Source organism: Notolepis coatsorum (assembly GCF_963971535.1).
Source record: "Notolepis coatsorum genome assembly, chromosome: 5".
Lineage (NCBI taxonomy): Eukaryota > Metazoa > Chordata > Actinopteri > Aulopiformes > Paralepididae > Notolepis > Notolepis coatsorum.
In genome coordinates this window covers 56,751,694-56,767,950 of record NC_140169.1, presented here as the reverse complement: position 1 = coordinate 56,767,950, position 16,257 = coordinate 56,751,694, and the positions used below count along the sequence as shown (strand labels likewise).

The 16,257-nt window shown below is 42.8% G+C and overlaps 1 protein-coding gene across 1 annotated transcript in view; it reads right to left on the bottom strand.

Moving 5' to 3' along the window:
• The window catches only part of brf1b (BRF1 general transcription factor IIIB subunit b), a gene marked incomplete at its 3' end in the record, with an annotated part of 152,137 nt that overhangs the window by 134,912 nt on the left and 968 nt on the right, over nucleotides 1-16,257 (bottom strand). Inside the window, exon 2 of the mRNA XM_084314116.1 lies at nucleotides 12,259-12,455. Within this exon, the coding sequence (XP_084170242.1) occupies nucleotides 12,259-12,439 (181 nt within the window). The 5' untranslated portion in view covers nucleotides 12,440-12,455. The remainder of the gene's footprint in view (nucleotides 1-12,258; nucleotides 12,456-16,257) is intronic.

The window sequence follows — 16,257 nt, the reverse complement described above, 5'->3', positions numbered from 1 at the left end:
GTATGTTTAGTTTAGTTTATTTGACAATTATTCAAATGCATTACATGTTAACAAGTCAATCATGCATCCTAAAATTATAGACTAAGGGGAGTACATGGTTATAGTAAGTGTACTATACTATTTGTATCATCCCCTTTTATAGAGGAATAAAATAACTCCTCTTTCTAGATCATTTTCCTATAGGGAGGTGTAGTCTGACGTCACTCTGGACCGCCCGTGAGGTCCACCCGTATAGGGAGGTGTAGTCTGACGTCACTCTGGACCGCCCGCGAGGTCCACCCCATATAGGGATTTATCATTGGGAAAATGGATTATTGTAACAATTCTGCCTCATGAACATTGGCAAGCTTTCCATTTTTGCACAAAATGAGTTCCCTTCTATCACCAACGTTATGGTTTAAGCATCTTTGGTTGAAATAAAATTCGTACGAAAATTGCGAATATTTTCATGTTGAGCTATAGATTGTGGCTGAATATGCACAAAGGTACACCGCACAAAATGTTCACGCTTTATTCGTTTTAAACGAGACGATTTAGAAATGCGTTGCAATTTCAAGAGGTGGACTGGCCGTAAAAACGACAATGACGTAACTCCTACACCTCCCTATTCTGAAGTATATACAGGCCTAGGAAAGGACTCTAGGACTCTACGAACTCTTAGCTGACGTTCCTTCACTAGAAAACGTCTTCATCTTTTTATTGTTTATGTGCAGAGACCGTGGTTGCTGAGCATGCGTTCACGGTGTACCTGGGAAACATCCCTCACGACGTGGCTCTAGTGGAGGTCGTGATGAACGCCAGAACACGTTCCATCAGCGACGCCGCTGAACACGGATACAGCATCGCTAACGTTCCTAGTGGCAACGGTACCCACGGCTACGTGCTGCAGGTCCCCTTTGAAGACTGGGTCGTCTACAGGACGGTGAGTTAATCATATCTAAACTAGGGACATCTACCAGAACCCTTTTGTTCAGACCAAGTACACCAAGTTCACACCTACCCTGTTTGGTCAGTTTTTGCATGCCCAAGTTAAAAGGCAACGGCGTTTTTGGCAGGCAATTTAGTTTTTTCCTAGCGGCAACGCTCCAGGGGGGGTTTTCATTTTGAAAACTCGCCGGCAACAGTGCCATGTAATGTGTGTGAGCCGTTCACGCCCAACGCCCATGCGCAGTAGACCGAAACATGGCACGGAGTAGTAGTATCCGAGTAGTTTCAAGTTTCTTTATTAGTTGTCATGCAAAAGTACAGAATACTTTTAAATAAAATGCTTCTTTCTGTTTTGCTCCAGAGATTGTGCTAGATAAAAATAGATGAGTATAAAATAGAAGTCGAGTACGTAGACAAAAGTGTTTAATATATACAATGCAGAGTACCACACAGTATTGGACCTGAAACTGGTATCGGGATATTAATGACTAGTCTCAGCACTTTTAGCTTCATCAATGACTCAACAATGACTCAAGACTTCTAGTTTCATCAATGACTCGACACTTCTAGTTTCATCAATGACACATCTCAAGACTTCTAGTTTCATCAATGATGAGTCTCGACACTTCATCCCCGTCCCCACAGTATCTAGGTGACGGCTTCCTGCAGTACTCACTGGACCTGAACTACACGTTATACATCATGCCCCAGCAAGAGCCCTACTATCATCACACGTCTGTAGTGGTGCAACTTCCCAACGCATGTGAGTTCTGGTAGCTTCAGTACAAATTCATGGTGAAGGGGATAAAACCCTTCTCCAGAGTCGCACAAGAAGATGGGATACAAATGTCCTCTCTCTGGCTGAAAGCTAGCTTGGCACAAATGAATGGAAGTGGATACGGACCAACTAGCCTAGCACAGAACTCCAGGAGAGGTGTATTGGGCCAACGGCTAGGCTAGCTTGTCCGGATCTGCTAGCTTGCAGCCGGATAGTGTTCTACTGAACGCACAGGGGAATCTCTTCTTTCACTATGGAGAAGACTGTAAATGCATTTCCCGTAATGTTGGGAGTGTTCCCTTTATTTTTTTTTAAAGGGTTGAAATTTGGTAAACTGGTCCTTTTTTTAAATAAGACTATTCTATTCTTGCCCCCTGAACCCAAGTCCCCCCCGAGCTCTATGCTGATTGCATGGAGGGAGGGATCATCTTCCAGATGGCCAAACAGCAGAGACTGGGCAGTGTGTGGGAGATCGGCGTCGCCCACGAGAACCTCACGCCGGAGCTGGCGGCACAGCGGGGCTACATCCTACGAAACGACAGCGAGAGCGTCACCTTGGAAGTCCCGCTGTTCTCAGTCGGCTACACCTACGAGGTACAACGCGACTGGTCGGTAGTGGTGGGGGAACATATCGATACACAGGGCTGGACTGGGACCAAAAATCAGCCCTGGCATTTTTGGCCCAGACCGGCCCACCATAATCCTGTCGGACACCACCCACCAGTACACCATCCTTGCGGTCCCCTTAAATATGCGTACCTACTGTACTATTCCCCCAAACCACTACAAAGCTGGGTAGTAAGTGCCATGGACAAGTGGACCAGTGTACACACTCACTCTTGGCTGAATATTGTTTTGGGTGGTGATGTAAAAACACCTGCATCATAGCAGGCTCGGGATGGGCAAAGTAGTCTATAGCCTGTTCATCCCTGTCTCTCTCCTCCACAACCTGGCTTGACTAGACATAAGGAGAGATGATTACAATTAACTGGTACATTCAGGTCCAGAATAGTTGGAATTCCCTGACAAAGATGTGCAAAAAGCTGTACAATTTTAAACAATACCATACTGGTAATGAGCAAATATTTGTTTATTCAATGAATGCATGGAGCTGTTCCATCTTATTTCATTTGATACTAACTACTCAGTTCATACAGATTAAGGTTTACACAGTTAATAGATCACCTTGTTTCATGTTCAGAGAGGAGTAATTGTTAGATCTTTGTATGTGATTTATATGGCAATTAAATCAATGGTGTGTTTGTTTGGAGAGTTTGACCTACAGTTAATGTGCCTACCACGTGAAGGTGCATGATCAATGGACAGCACAAAAACAATTTGTGTAGGTGGAGACTAGAGCTACCACAGATAATAATAAGTTATAAGAGTAAGTAATCCATACCATATATATCCTAATAGTTACCTTATTACCATACTTGGCTGGTGAATGTGTTTTTCCCTGTAGGCTAATGCATAAGTAGGCAGTAGTAGTAAGAGATGTGATTGGGCCAGCCCAGTGTTAGTCAGTACCAATACATGGTACCGGCCCCCTCTCAGTCCTGTACCACAGCCCCCTCTCAGTCATGTACCACAGCCCCCCTCTGTCATGTACCTGCACGACTGGCGGGGGGGTGCTTTGCTTAGTAAGATATGTGATTGGGCCAGCCCAGTGTCGGTCAGTACCAATGGAGCCTAGTAGTGGGCCGGTCGTTGACCAAATGAGAAAAGAAAAAAAAATGTTATACATTTTTATTTTTATCAAATCATAACGGCCCAAATATGCGTCGGCTCACCGGGCAAATGCCGGTATGCCAGATGGCCAGTCCAGGCCTGTCGATGCAGTATAGTATCGCGATACTTTGCATGTGATACTGTATCGATACAAGGACACCAAGTATCTATATTTTATTATGCAAATTTAAAAAAAATTATAAGGAAGTTGCATTGTTCATTTCAATACCTGTAATAGTACACTAGTCCACACACACAATGTGCAAAGTTGGAATATGACTAATACAAACAGTTCAGTTTGTCAGGTACATGCAACACAGATTATTGTTGACATCCGTCTGCTTGAGAAAATCCCATTTGCCGCTATAAGAATTATTGAAGTGAGATGAACAGACTGAACTTTATTTTATTATTAGATAAAACATGTTTACTTTGCAGTTGAAAAAAGGTGCGGTTGAAAAAAAGGTAATAAATCCCAATATTAATATCAATATATTTTGAATCTCTACTATCGTATCGTGATACTATCGTGAGGCCTCTGGTGATTCCCACCCCTACCAGTGGTCATCTACATTTGGCAAAGTTGTTGAATTGATAATAGTGTCTCATCGGTAATGTTATGATCTTTTCTTTTCCCTTTTCTTCAGAATATCAACTTGCAGAATTTCTACGGTACATTCTATGTACTTTCAAGAGACTCCAAGACTCTGGAGGTCCAAAGCTCCACGTCAAAGCGCTGTCTTTTCAAAACCGAGAAGCTTATAGGTAATGAGGTCCATACATGATGGTAAATGGTGCGTTTATATTGCAGCCTTTATCCAAAGCGCTTTACAAGACGACTGCTCTACCTGCCAAGCCACTGTCCTCATTCATGAAGCTGCTGAGACCTCATCTAGCTTTTCCCAGGAGGCAACGCCGCACATAGTGCTCCTTCCGTTGCTGTAGCGCAGATGCCTTCTAGCCTCCTGTCTTTGGCAAAACCACGCCACTCGCCCCTAGCGTAGCGCATTGGAACACTGACTGCTCGTATTTGCGCAGGTAAATGCGGGCTGCCGGGATGTTGCTAGCCAAGCCACGCTAACGTTAGTTGATTTAGCACGGTAATGGCTAGAAGACATCCACGTTTCAGCCGTCTGCCTCTGTGGACTCGTAAGATAATATCTTCCTCTATTGATCCCCTTGGGGGAATTTGGGTATATACAGCACTATTGTACATGCTATCATAGTTATATGGCCCTGGTAGACTATAGTATGAGGTAGGTAGTTATGATTACAGTGTAGGGCAGTTGTAGACGGTGAAAGCAGTAGATGGGTATAAATTGAGTACAGTATATAGGCAACGGAGTTCAAAGTTCGTACAGTATGGGTAACTACGGAGCCTAGGGTATAGGCAATACCTGATGACATCACAAGTTGAGTCTTGCATTGGTGCCACATGGTAATGATGGTCTGAGCGACTTGTGGGCTTGGATTAAGCCAGGAGTTGGAAGTGTTCACGCGTTTGAACTATGAACCAGTCTTGAGGGCAATGTCTGGTTTCTCCCAGACTTCGCCGTATGCTTTGTGATGGGTCTTTCTGCTTCTTGGTGTTCCATGGGTCTGACCAAAGATACTAGATTAGAAAAGATGACTAATTCAAAAGTAGCGCCGACAGGGTGAATATGGAACAGTTCCTGCCTCCTCAGTGGGCGGGGCCTTTACACTGGTGCTATGGTTACCACTGTCTCCTCAGTGGGCGGGGCCTTTACTGGTGCTATGGTTACCACTGTCTAATGCTGGACACGTCTCAAACACACTTGTTTTTCGCTGGATCTACATGTCAGAGAAATGTCAATTCTAGTCTCAAAATGTTCGGAACACTTGTCAAATAAAGTGCAATGTTTACCTTTTCTTTTTTCTATGGTAAAGAGAAGTTATAGCCCTCAGTCTGAAATAGAGAAATTATTATTTCAGATTTTCCATCATGCTTCTGCCGAGATCTGATATTTCAACGGCTAGGGGAAAGTAGAGTGCCCTATTATTATCACTAGTAGGGCTGCACGATTAATGAAGAGAAATCGTGATCTCGATTCATAGACCTGTGATCTCATTTCTAAATTATGACTATTTAAAAAAAAAAAAATTCACTTCAAAAAAATTCAAAAACATTTTTAACTTTTTTTTTTTTTAAATAATGATAAAATGAGAATCGTAATCTCAATTATGTGAAATCTCATTTTAGCAAGAATCGTGCAGCCCAATCACTAGGCTCTCGGGATTTGATCACGTAGACGTAACATCAACGGCACTTTGTGTTTTCAGTGTGTTCAACTGACGGGATCATGACCGTGGTGACCACTCCCACGGTGACCTGGCCGACGGTAGATCCTCGCAGGACCACCCTGCTGGACCGAGACTGCGGGCCGAGCGAAACCGACGAATCCAGAGCTCTGTTCCACTTCAGCCTCAACAGCTGTGGGACCCACGTGATGGTATGACGACATCGTCTGTCCCAGAATCTCTACTCTGTACTATTCCAACGATCTGGGGCACTTAACGTCAATATCTATACACTGGAAACCAGAGTAGTAGCGAGACGAGAATTTGTTATATCGTCAAGTGTCACTTTTTTAGAGTTGGTCTGTAGACTTTTCCAGAGGAATTGACCTATCCCAAGCTCCGTCCTATCTTTGCTTGAAAGAGGCTTGGGAAGTTGGGAAGGTCAAGAAGAGAACTTAAATAGATCTGACTGAAGAAAGCAGTAGTTGTGATTGGATGGGTCAAAGAAAGAGGGCGGGGCTTGGGATTAGGGATGGGCAAAACTCAATTGTGAGTCACTGGGAACTATTAGACTATTATTGGAGAACCCCTCCCTAAGTTAACATATGATTTTAGTTTTTACTTCATAACGAAAGTAAGATGATCAAACGAACGAGCGAGCTAGCTGGCTGCTGTCATTACAAACTGCTAGATTATATTTGGGAGACGGAGCAGGCTAACGTATATTTCCAAGAACAAAAGCATTCATTCTGAAAGTTACATCGCTGATGCTTGAAATGTCTTGAGCTTCCATGTTAACGGATGGTTTTGTTTTTACTCTATAGCAAACGTGAGGTGATCAAAGGAGCTAGCTGGCTGTTATTGATAACGGTTAGCGTTAGATATTTGGGAGTCATCTGTAACTTCTCCGGTCTCTTTCATCTTGTTTTCTGTTCTTGAATGTACTGTAGCGACGGAGCCTCTCCCAGCTGTTATGCTACCTGTGCTAGCTAGTGCTTGGGTTGAGAGTAGCAAAATAAAAGTTCATGCGACTAACTGGTATAAAGGGGCTGTGTAGTATGTTTTATATGAATGTGTTTTCTCTACAGGTGGGTGACTCCTTTGTGGTGTATGAGAATGAGATCCTACATGACAGGGAGCTCATCGCTGATGAGGGAGATTTCATCTCCAGGGATTCTAAATTCAAGTAAAGTGATTGTGTAGATGTAATAACTTCAGCTGCATGTTTTTATTATGTTTAATAAATGTTTATCTCATCATAACTTACTTAAATTGTTATACCCAAAATGACCCATGGTTGTGTTTTGTATTACTAATCACCATATTATTAATCCTTATTTCAAATAGGGTCACTGTGAGATGCTTCTATCCACTAAGAGCAGTTACCAAACTGTTTGTGGACCGGATATTCAGATCAGAGATTCCAGGGTTTGGTTCCGTCAAAGTCATGGAGAGCAGCAAAGGTACAGCTGCACAGTTAACTATGTAGTTATGTTTTGAAGGCGTTTGCACAGTTGACTAGATGTAGTTCTGTTTTGAAGGTGACATTTACAATATTTTCTTTTCTTCTTCAGATGCTGCCAGTGGTCTACCTGCGCTTGACTGTCCATTCCAAGCTCGTGTCAACGCGGCCAGTGACCCTGTATTCGACAACCAAAAACCTTCCGCTAGTAGTGGAGCCAAACGTTACCCACTTGGGCCAAAGCCTGGACCCGGCCACTTTGTTAGCGTCCCAGAAGGGACTGGTACACATGCTACCTTCTATGGCAGCAGGAACCACCAAGATCCTCCAGCCTACAACCCACCGGCTCCTGAAGCTCACCACGTTGGTCCCCAACCCATTCCTATTCAATTTACACCTCCTGCCGACGAATATGACGCAGTCTTTGGCTCTCAAACTAGCGACGGCTTCCCCAGCAATCCCCCCCTGTTCAGCTATTCGCAAGACTATACTGCCCAACAGTCCCACGTAAACGCACCAAACATTGGTTCTGTACAAATGGGAAGCCCTCAGGGTACTGGCCAAGAAGGCTATGATTTTAGCAGTGGTCCTAATTCGCCACCCGACGACCTTCACGGTGGCTTCTTTGTCGAAACCGCCGACGTCCAACCTCACCCTAGCGATGGCAACCCTGGCCAATATACCAGTGGTCCTTACGGCGAATATGAGCCCTCGGAGTATTCCTCGCTTGGCAGTGATGCCAGAAGGTACGGGCCTAGCTGGGAACACGATGCAGAGCCTCCTTTGAGCCATTATGGATCCTCTGTTGGCGAGACAGAGGAAATAATCCACAGTGGGTCAAAGTTTAGCCCGGGCACTAGTTTCAACACTGAACCCAGTACTGTCCACCAGTTAACGAGCGATGACCAGCATGGTAGTCCGCAAAGCATCAGAGTTAAACCTCCAAGCCAGTTTGCTCCTGGAGGAGACCTCCAATATGGACCTTCCCAAAGCGTCAAACGGGTTCCTACCTTGTACCAGGATATGGGTATCGAGGCTGTTCCTGCTCCACATCGAGCTTCAGAAAGCAGTCCTACAGGAACGACTCATGAGAACGATGTTCCACAACATGTTGCTCAGTCTGCAAAGGGTGACACTAATTTGAACCCGATAACTTTTCGCCAAGGGCCTAACAAATATGAAGGGCCGTCCAAAGCCTTCTATAGTAAACGCAGAGCAAAGCCTACAGCTGGTAGGCGCGGTGCTTCCGGTGGTGGTAAGGAGAAGCTTTCCCTTGCCACATCCCACTCTTGGCAGCATGTGCAACCAGATATAAAGCAAGGCAGAGAGGAGCCACAAAGTGTTAATGCTGATGCCTCTATAACCAACCAACAATCTCCGAGTGAATATGGATACTGGTCAGGGCTTTCTAAGGGAACCCAAACGAAAGGAGTTACATCTACCAGGGTTCAGGCGGCGTCTGCTCCAACAAATGTCCCTCATCATCAAGCACATCCTAAACGCATCCGAGTCAAACCTGCTCCCACGCTACAGCGAGGGTCCTGGGATTCCAGAACGGACCAGAGGAAACGACACCAAAGCACTCGAACGGCTCCTGTCCGGTATGATTCTGAGACTAGCGAGGGGTATAGTGAACCTCCCAGGGGCATCGCCAAACCTATATCCCAGCCCATCTCACGCCACCATACAGTTTCTAAGACTAGCGTTGGGCAGCCCAGTACAAGTGGTGTGCAGTCCATCTATGGTACGACCAGCACCATCTATGGGTTACCTCCAAATGGTAGTGTCAAATTACAAACGGGACTGGTGTCTGGTGGCGAGGGTCCGCAAACCCCAAACGTCTACCAAATAGTATCTCAAGGTGGCGAGCGGGAGCACTATCCGACTGCTTACAGCGACCACAATCACTTGACGCGTGGCGGCGCATCTGCAACAGAAACATCCGATCAAACCCAAAGTAGAGTGATTAGCAGTGGCCAAATTGAGATGACTGAAGAGGACCCCAATGAGAGTTCTCAAAGCAGTGATGCCCAGAATATCCCAGATGGACAGACTGATCATGGACAATACTTATATGCTGACGGGATGTATCCAGTTGTTGAAGAGCACGATTCAAATCTGCACAGTAGCCATGATACAGGCACTGATATTCCAGATCAAAATGTAATATTCCAGGTGCAAGTGAGTGAGGATGATTGTTCCAAGTCTGGAAGAAGCTCATTCCCTTCTAATCAGGTCAAAGGTGATGCAACAGGCAGATTTGGGACCAGTGTACATCAAGGCATTTTAAGAGGTAGGTTGACTTGCCGTCCTTCTTAATGTCATGCTAACTTACTGAGTTAGTCTTCTATTCCCGTGAATGTCCTACCAGACACCAGTGTTTAGAACAGGACTGTCCTACCAGACACCAGTGTTTAGAACAGGACTGTCCTACCAGACACTAGTGTTAAGAACAGCAAATGTAAAAACATTCATAAACTGGTTATATCGATTGGCAGGTGACTGAATAGACTTTATTTATATGAAAATGTTCCAAGATTATTACTTTAAAGATCAGACCCTGTATGGGCGTATTATTAGTGTTTGATTGTTGTGGTATAATTGAGTTTTGTCTTTCCCTACTTCTCAGGGTAACGTGGACACTGATTTTTCTCAGAGCAAAGACCCTCAACAGAACCATCTCATGCAAATAAACTTGAGTCGTTGAATGTGCTTTGCCATGCCTGTCAAAATTCTCCAGTGAAAGAAAATGTCAATTGATATTCTTGTGTTGGGAGTATTATTAGGCTAATATTGTTTACTCTGGTGAAAATAAACATTGTATAGGCTCCAGTCATCAACCTTTATTTATTCTCAATTACAATTGAGTCACCCTCATTTTCAATGAAGACTAGTCATTCATAATTCTTTAGTCTGATGACTGACTTCCAGTTGAAACTGATCAATCTAAGATGGCAAAATCAAGTCTTTAAGCTAGAAACCAGAGAACCAACAGTCAAGATGTCATACATGTAAAGCTAGAGAATATTACGTTGACAATGAAATGGACTGCCAGTTAATAAAGATGATTTATTATATAAAATATAGTATTTTCCTTGCATACTTTGTTTATAGAGGCTACATACATTTACCAGCATATAGTAAATAAAATGAAGGTGTACAAATACCATTTTTGGTAGCTGATTAAACATTCTATTTAACATTCTGGTTTAAGATGTATTTAACATTATGGTTTAAGATGGATTGAACATTCTGGTTTAACCTCTTAAGCCCGAGCGGTCCGGTGGTGGACCGCAAATGACATCACGCCATAAATCCATCTCTACGACTGTATGAATTGATGTTGTGTTTTTTTTCCTTCAAATGTAGCCAAGAGTAAAGACCCTAACTCTATCAAAACGGCAGTCACAAGTGTACATTTTCAACAATAAGTTTGTTTACCAATAGGTTAAGTTCAAGTTTCTTTATTAGTTGTCATACAAAAATACGAGTACTTTTATTTAAAATGCTTCTTTCTGTTTTGCTCTGAGATTGTGCTAGATAAAAAAAGTATAAAATAGATAAGTATAAAATAGAAGTCAAGTATGTAGACAAGTGTTTAATGTACATATATACAATGCAGAGTAGAAAAGTAACTGAGTTACAATACAATATACAGTACAATGCAGAAATGGGATGAGGTACAATTTAGGTACAATTTACAGTAAGGTGTAATGAGGTTTTACAGTAAGGTGTAATGAGGTATGAGTTGTAGTGCAAATTCTTTACCAATAAATATAAAGTGTTAGGTGTATAAAGTGGGTGCTGCAGTGAGTTGTTTAAAGTGTGTGGATGTGTGCTGTGAGTGTATTTGATGGTTTGTAAAGTGTTATTAGTGAAATGTGTTTTGGAAATCTAGTCGGAAACAGGCGAATATAGATGCTAGGAAATGCGCGCCACCATTTTGTTTCTAGTCATATGAGGAGGAGACCCATGGCTTTCGATGGGCTTTGGAATGTCTAAAAACGACACTACCCAGCTCAAGCCAGCTCCTGTCAATCATCTGACTTGTGGATTTACTTTTTTATTAATCTTATTTTTCGGGATTATCTCCCACAAACCTGAACGTTATTGGCATAAATTAGAACGCAGTTAGTTTCTCTACCTTTCTGTGAACGTCTAGCAAAAAACAACGTTGCAATCTGATGAAAAATGTCTGAGAAATCTACATTATAAACAAGTAATTGTACTTATGTGACGGATCATATTGGTCTGCGTTGTGTTTGATGTTAAATGAGAATGTCCCGAGGGGGAGTCGAACAGGGGGCTCCCGCGTCCGCGGGCGACGACACAGGCCGCTGCACTAAGAAGTGAATTCACTCCTAACTACCGTACCTATGCGTCTGTTAACCCTGTTATGGGGAAGTGAGTTTAATTTACCAGCCCGCACTGCCACAGTCACTCGTCAACACACCTGTTTCCGTGACTGTGGACATACCCACGGGCTTCCCCGTTACACTTACAGTAGATTTCATTTGCGGTTTTTGCCGCACGCCTGGTGATACTAAATCCAGATTGAACTCTGCCATTGGAAAGGGGAGATTTGGCCCGATCCATAGATGTGCGACTTGGCTATAATAAGGTAATTTAGGCCTGATATTCTATATTCATATTTCAAATTGCATGTGTCCAGATGGCAGAATTCAGTACTGTATCTACAAAACCTATTTAATCATCTTCCCTTTATTCATTTGCTTAGATTGTTTGTACACATGATCTCAAGAAGGTGCTGAATGAGCTCAGTGGCAATGTCTGGCAACGTTTTTCATGTCTGGTAAATTTTTGCATGGTGTTACTCACCGTCAAAGATGAAAGAAAAAAGATTGATATTCTCCTTTGGTTCATTACAATTTACTCAAGCCTAGTAACAGACACAGTATTTCTGACACTGGGAATACATTCCCTGGGATCCATAGATGTCCCTAGATACCAATAACATGCAAATGGACCTTGTAGAAGTGGAGCAATCTTCCATTTACTTAGGTATGTATTTTTAGGCGGGTTTTCTGAAAATAGGGCTAGGGCTCAAGAGGTTAAGATGGATTGAACGTTGTGGTTTTACCGTCTGCAGAGACAAACTGTCCCACTGCTGATGAGATCCCACCACTGCCCTCGACGAACTGGACCTCTGAGACGATGATGTTGTCCTCGAGGACGGAGCCACAGCTGGTGCAGACGGCGTTTCCCCGCGCCTGGTCCAGGTCGATGTCGGAGCAGCCACATTTGCACACCCGTGGCGTCATGTCTTCAGCGCCTGAGCTGATCCAGAGAAGATGCGTACATGGTGGTCACATACAAAAGAAAACGTAGTCAAAAGTAAAGGAAGTTGGCTGATCAATCAATCAACGGCATCATTGTTAAAGGCTCACGCCACCATTATGGGGAATGCGCTTGGTCTTTTTATTATTTTTTTTATACCTTTATTTACCCAGGGTAGGTTCGCTGAGCACAGATGCTCTTTTTCAGCTACGCCCTGCTTCACATTCACACAGTTCCATTCACAACTGGGAGCTGCCCAGTACAACCACAGTCTGCCACCATTGGCCACTGAGCAACTCCACTGGAGCAGTTGGGGGTTAAGTGCCTTGCTCAAGGGCACTTCAGCGGTTGGTGTTCCTGCCGGTCCCGGGGATCGAACCGGCAACCTTCCGGTCACAAACCCAGAGTCGGATGAGATAAGATGCCAATTTCCTCTCTGTGCTTTCAGTAGAAAGGCTACGGAACAGCTTAAAACTCCGGAAGAGGTGTTTTTGGCCAACAGCTAGGCTATAGCTATTCCGTATCCGCTTCCATTCATTTGTGCTAAGCTAGCGGATAGTTTTCTACTGAACGCACAGAGAGGAAATTGGCATCCATCTTTTTGTCTGACTCTGGACAAGACGGTAAGGGCATTTCCCATAATGTTGCTGTGTTCCTTTAAGTAGGAAATGGGACTATGGTTCCAAGAATCAGAACTAGTACAAAATTTGATTATCATAGAAATTTGTTGTATTCATACAGATCATCGCCATCTGTAATATCGATTATCGGCCATAACGGATGTTGGATATCTGTTAAGATAAGATATTCCTTTATTGATTCCCTTGGGGAAATGTGGGTGTCATAGCAGCAGAGGGGAGGGGAGGAACAGGTATGGGCAGGGTAATATATGAAAGACGTAAATATAGTAAATAAAATCGGTGCATCCCTAATTTATATAGTGCTTTTCTAAGACCCTGGCAGCGTCGGTGCCATGCTGAGAGTGCCATGCTGAGAGTGCCAAGCAGTCGACCCACAGAGCTGCACAGGACCACAAGACATGCATACAGCAACATACAGGGTACCCCATTAGTATTGCCCTTTGTACACCACTTTGAGGAGGGCTTTATTTGAAAAAATTCAAATTGTAAACCCAGATTTGTTTTGGCAGTCTGAGAGTTGTATGTTGAGTTGTTTTTTTGTGGAGGACATCTTCGGTTTTGCAGGATTTTTGGAGAAGGCATGGCACCTGAGACAAAACACACTGTATCCTATATAATTGTATTTGAATTCACCTTGCTTTTCTGTTTATTTACATTGAGTACAGCTTGTGTTATATTACGTTTTATTGTATTTTCTTGTATTTTTTGTATGGCCATCTTGGTCTATGTCATTTGTTAAGTAATTGGTAAAGTATATTATTATATACTTATTGTTATGTGTCTTGTAAGCCCATATGGGCTGGGCATACATCTGTATGTAAGACATGAAAATAAAAAATATCAAATCAAATAAAAAAAAAAGTAGCTACGCAATTGTAATGTGCACAAATGCACCATGATTTACAAACCATACAATAAAACTTGAGAGAACAGTCGGAACTACTGATGATTTTAACCAGGGACTAGGGATGCTCGATATTGGCTTTTTTACCGATACCGATATTCCGATATTGTCCAACTCTTAATTTCCGATACCGATATCAACCGATACCGATATATGCAGGGTTTCCCACCCCAAAAAACTGAATAATTTCAGGTAACTAATAATTTCACTGGATATATATATAACAAATATTGTTATTGTTTTTTTCTTTTTTTAAACCGATACCGATATTTTCCGATATCACATTTTACTGCCGATATCGGCCGATAATATCGGTCGGCCGATAATATCGGACATCCCTACCAGGGACCATTATTGCAATCAATATCTGAAAAAATAACCCTCTTACTGTCATGCACCTAATATACTAACATACACTCAACACTATAGCACTCAAGTCTTGACACTTTGATGCACAATCTCAGCTGATGGAGTTGTTGTACCATTCCTACTGACTTGTAAGTCGCTTTGGATAAAAGTGTCAGCTGCTACATTACAAAATATAAATGTATTGCACCAGGCCTCGTTGCAGCAACTAACCATACCATCAAAGAAGTCATTATTGCACCTGTCGCCACACATTGACATTGCCATTGACATTCATACAATTCACTCAAACAATTGCACAGGTCCCGCCTGAAAATAGCCCTGCCCCCCTGGTCCACCTCGAGCTCATCCAGTGGTTTAGAAGCTGTGTTAGATTACTGTGTGTAATAATAATAATAATAATAATAATAATAATAATAATAATTACTTGCATTTATATAGCGCTTTTCTAGACACTCAAAGCGCTTTACAATGTAGGGTGGAAATTGCCTCCTTCACCACCACCACTATGATGAATTAAAAATGGGAGTATGAAGGACGCATTGAAAATGAGGGACCCTGATGTAAACAAGTCAAGAGTCAAGATGAAAGTCTTTCTCTGGTCTGACTGCATCCCCTTAACAATTGTGTATATTGAGCCGTACTGTATTGTACCCATTCTGCAATCTGTTAAATAAAATGTGTGGTAAATATTGAGTTGAATTTCATAAACAATATGTGTGAATAATTAGAGATCATCACAGTTACTCTGCCAACTAGCAGAGTGGGTTTTCAGTGCTAAATATAGATGAAACAGGGGTGACAGAGAGCTATTCTCCACCCCCACTAGGTGATCAGATTAGTACTGTATGGTAATTTGGCCCAAAGGGTCAAAGTGTATTCACACCCCCCCCCCCACCAGAGGACATCAGGCCAGCCCCCACCCGTGAGACAACACACAGAGAAACCCGGAGGTGGGGGCTGCCACCGCTCACAGAAGACGCCCACGGACCAACTGTATTATGGAAAGCTATTATTGGCTAGAAATTAGAGTATATAAGAGGACACAAAATGGTAGTTCAGGAGCCCAGACCGAACCAACCCCAGGGGTCTGCGGCTCCACCCCTCCACCATCGAGAGACTGCTGTGCTGTTTGCATTTTATGTGAGTAAATACATGGGAAACACCATTTGTTGTTTAAGCTTAATGTCTGAAACCAGATTTACTCATGTATAATGTGTGCAGTATGGTTAATGTATGTTCAAATTATGTTGACGAGAGACTGTTTTATGTACAGTATTGAGGTTTGAGATGCAAACCTGATTGTGATATTTCTGTACACAGACAGCCCTGTTAATGTTCTCTGATAATCTTTTGTATGTAAAAGGCAACCTTCTATTCACTCTTGGCCCTGGCTCAAATAAATCAGTTGAGTTGAACTACAGTTCTGGTTTGTCTGGCGTACACGTTTATTTCTCATCTGCTAAGTCAGATGAGGAGACCAACAATTCTATCAAGTATGATCCCTTCCTCCTCCTTCCAGATAATCAATCTCATTGTATTGTACTACAATAACCTCAAATTATTGTAGAAAGTCTGTGGGAATTTACCACAAATGTTCAACCAATCAATCAAAACCACCACTGGTAGCACCCAACCTTGGGCTACGCAGGCTCAATGGCTACCATACATAATGTCATAAATGTCACTATGAATTGAAAATGGGGGACCCTGATGTAAACAAGACGAAAGTCTTTCTCTGGTCTGCATCCCCTTAACAATTGTGTATTGAGCCGTACTGTATTGTACCCATTCTGCAATCTGTTAAATAAAGTTTTCATTCATTCATTCATTCATTCATTCATTCATTCATTAATTCATTCATTCATTCATTCATTCATTCATTCATTCA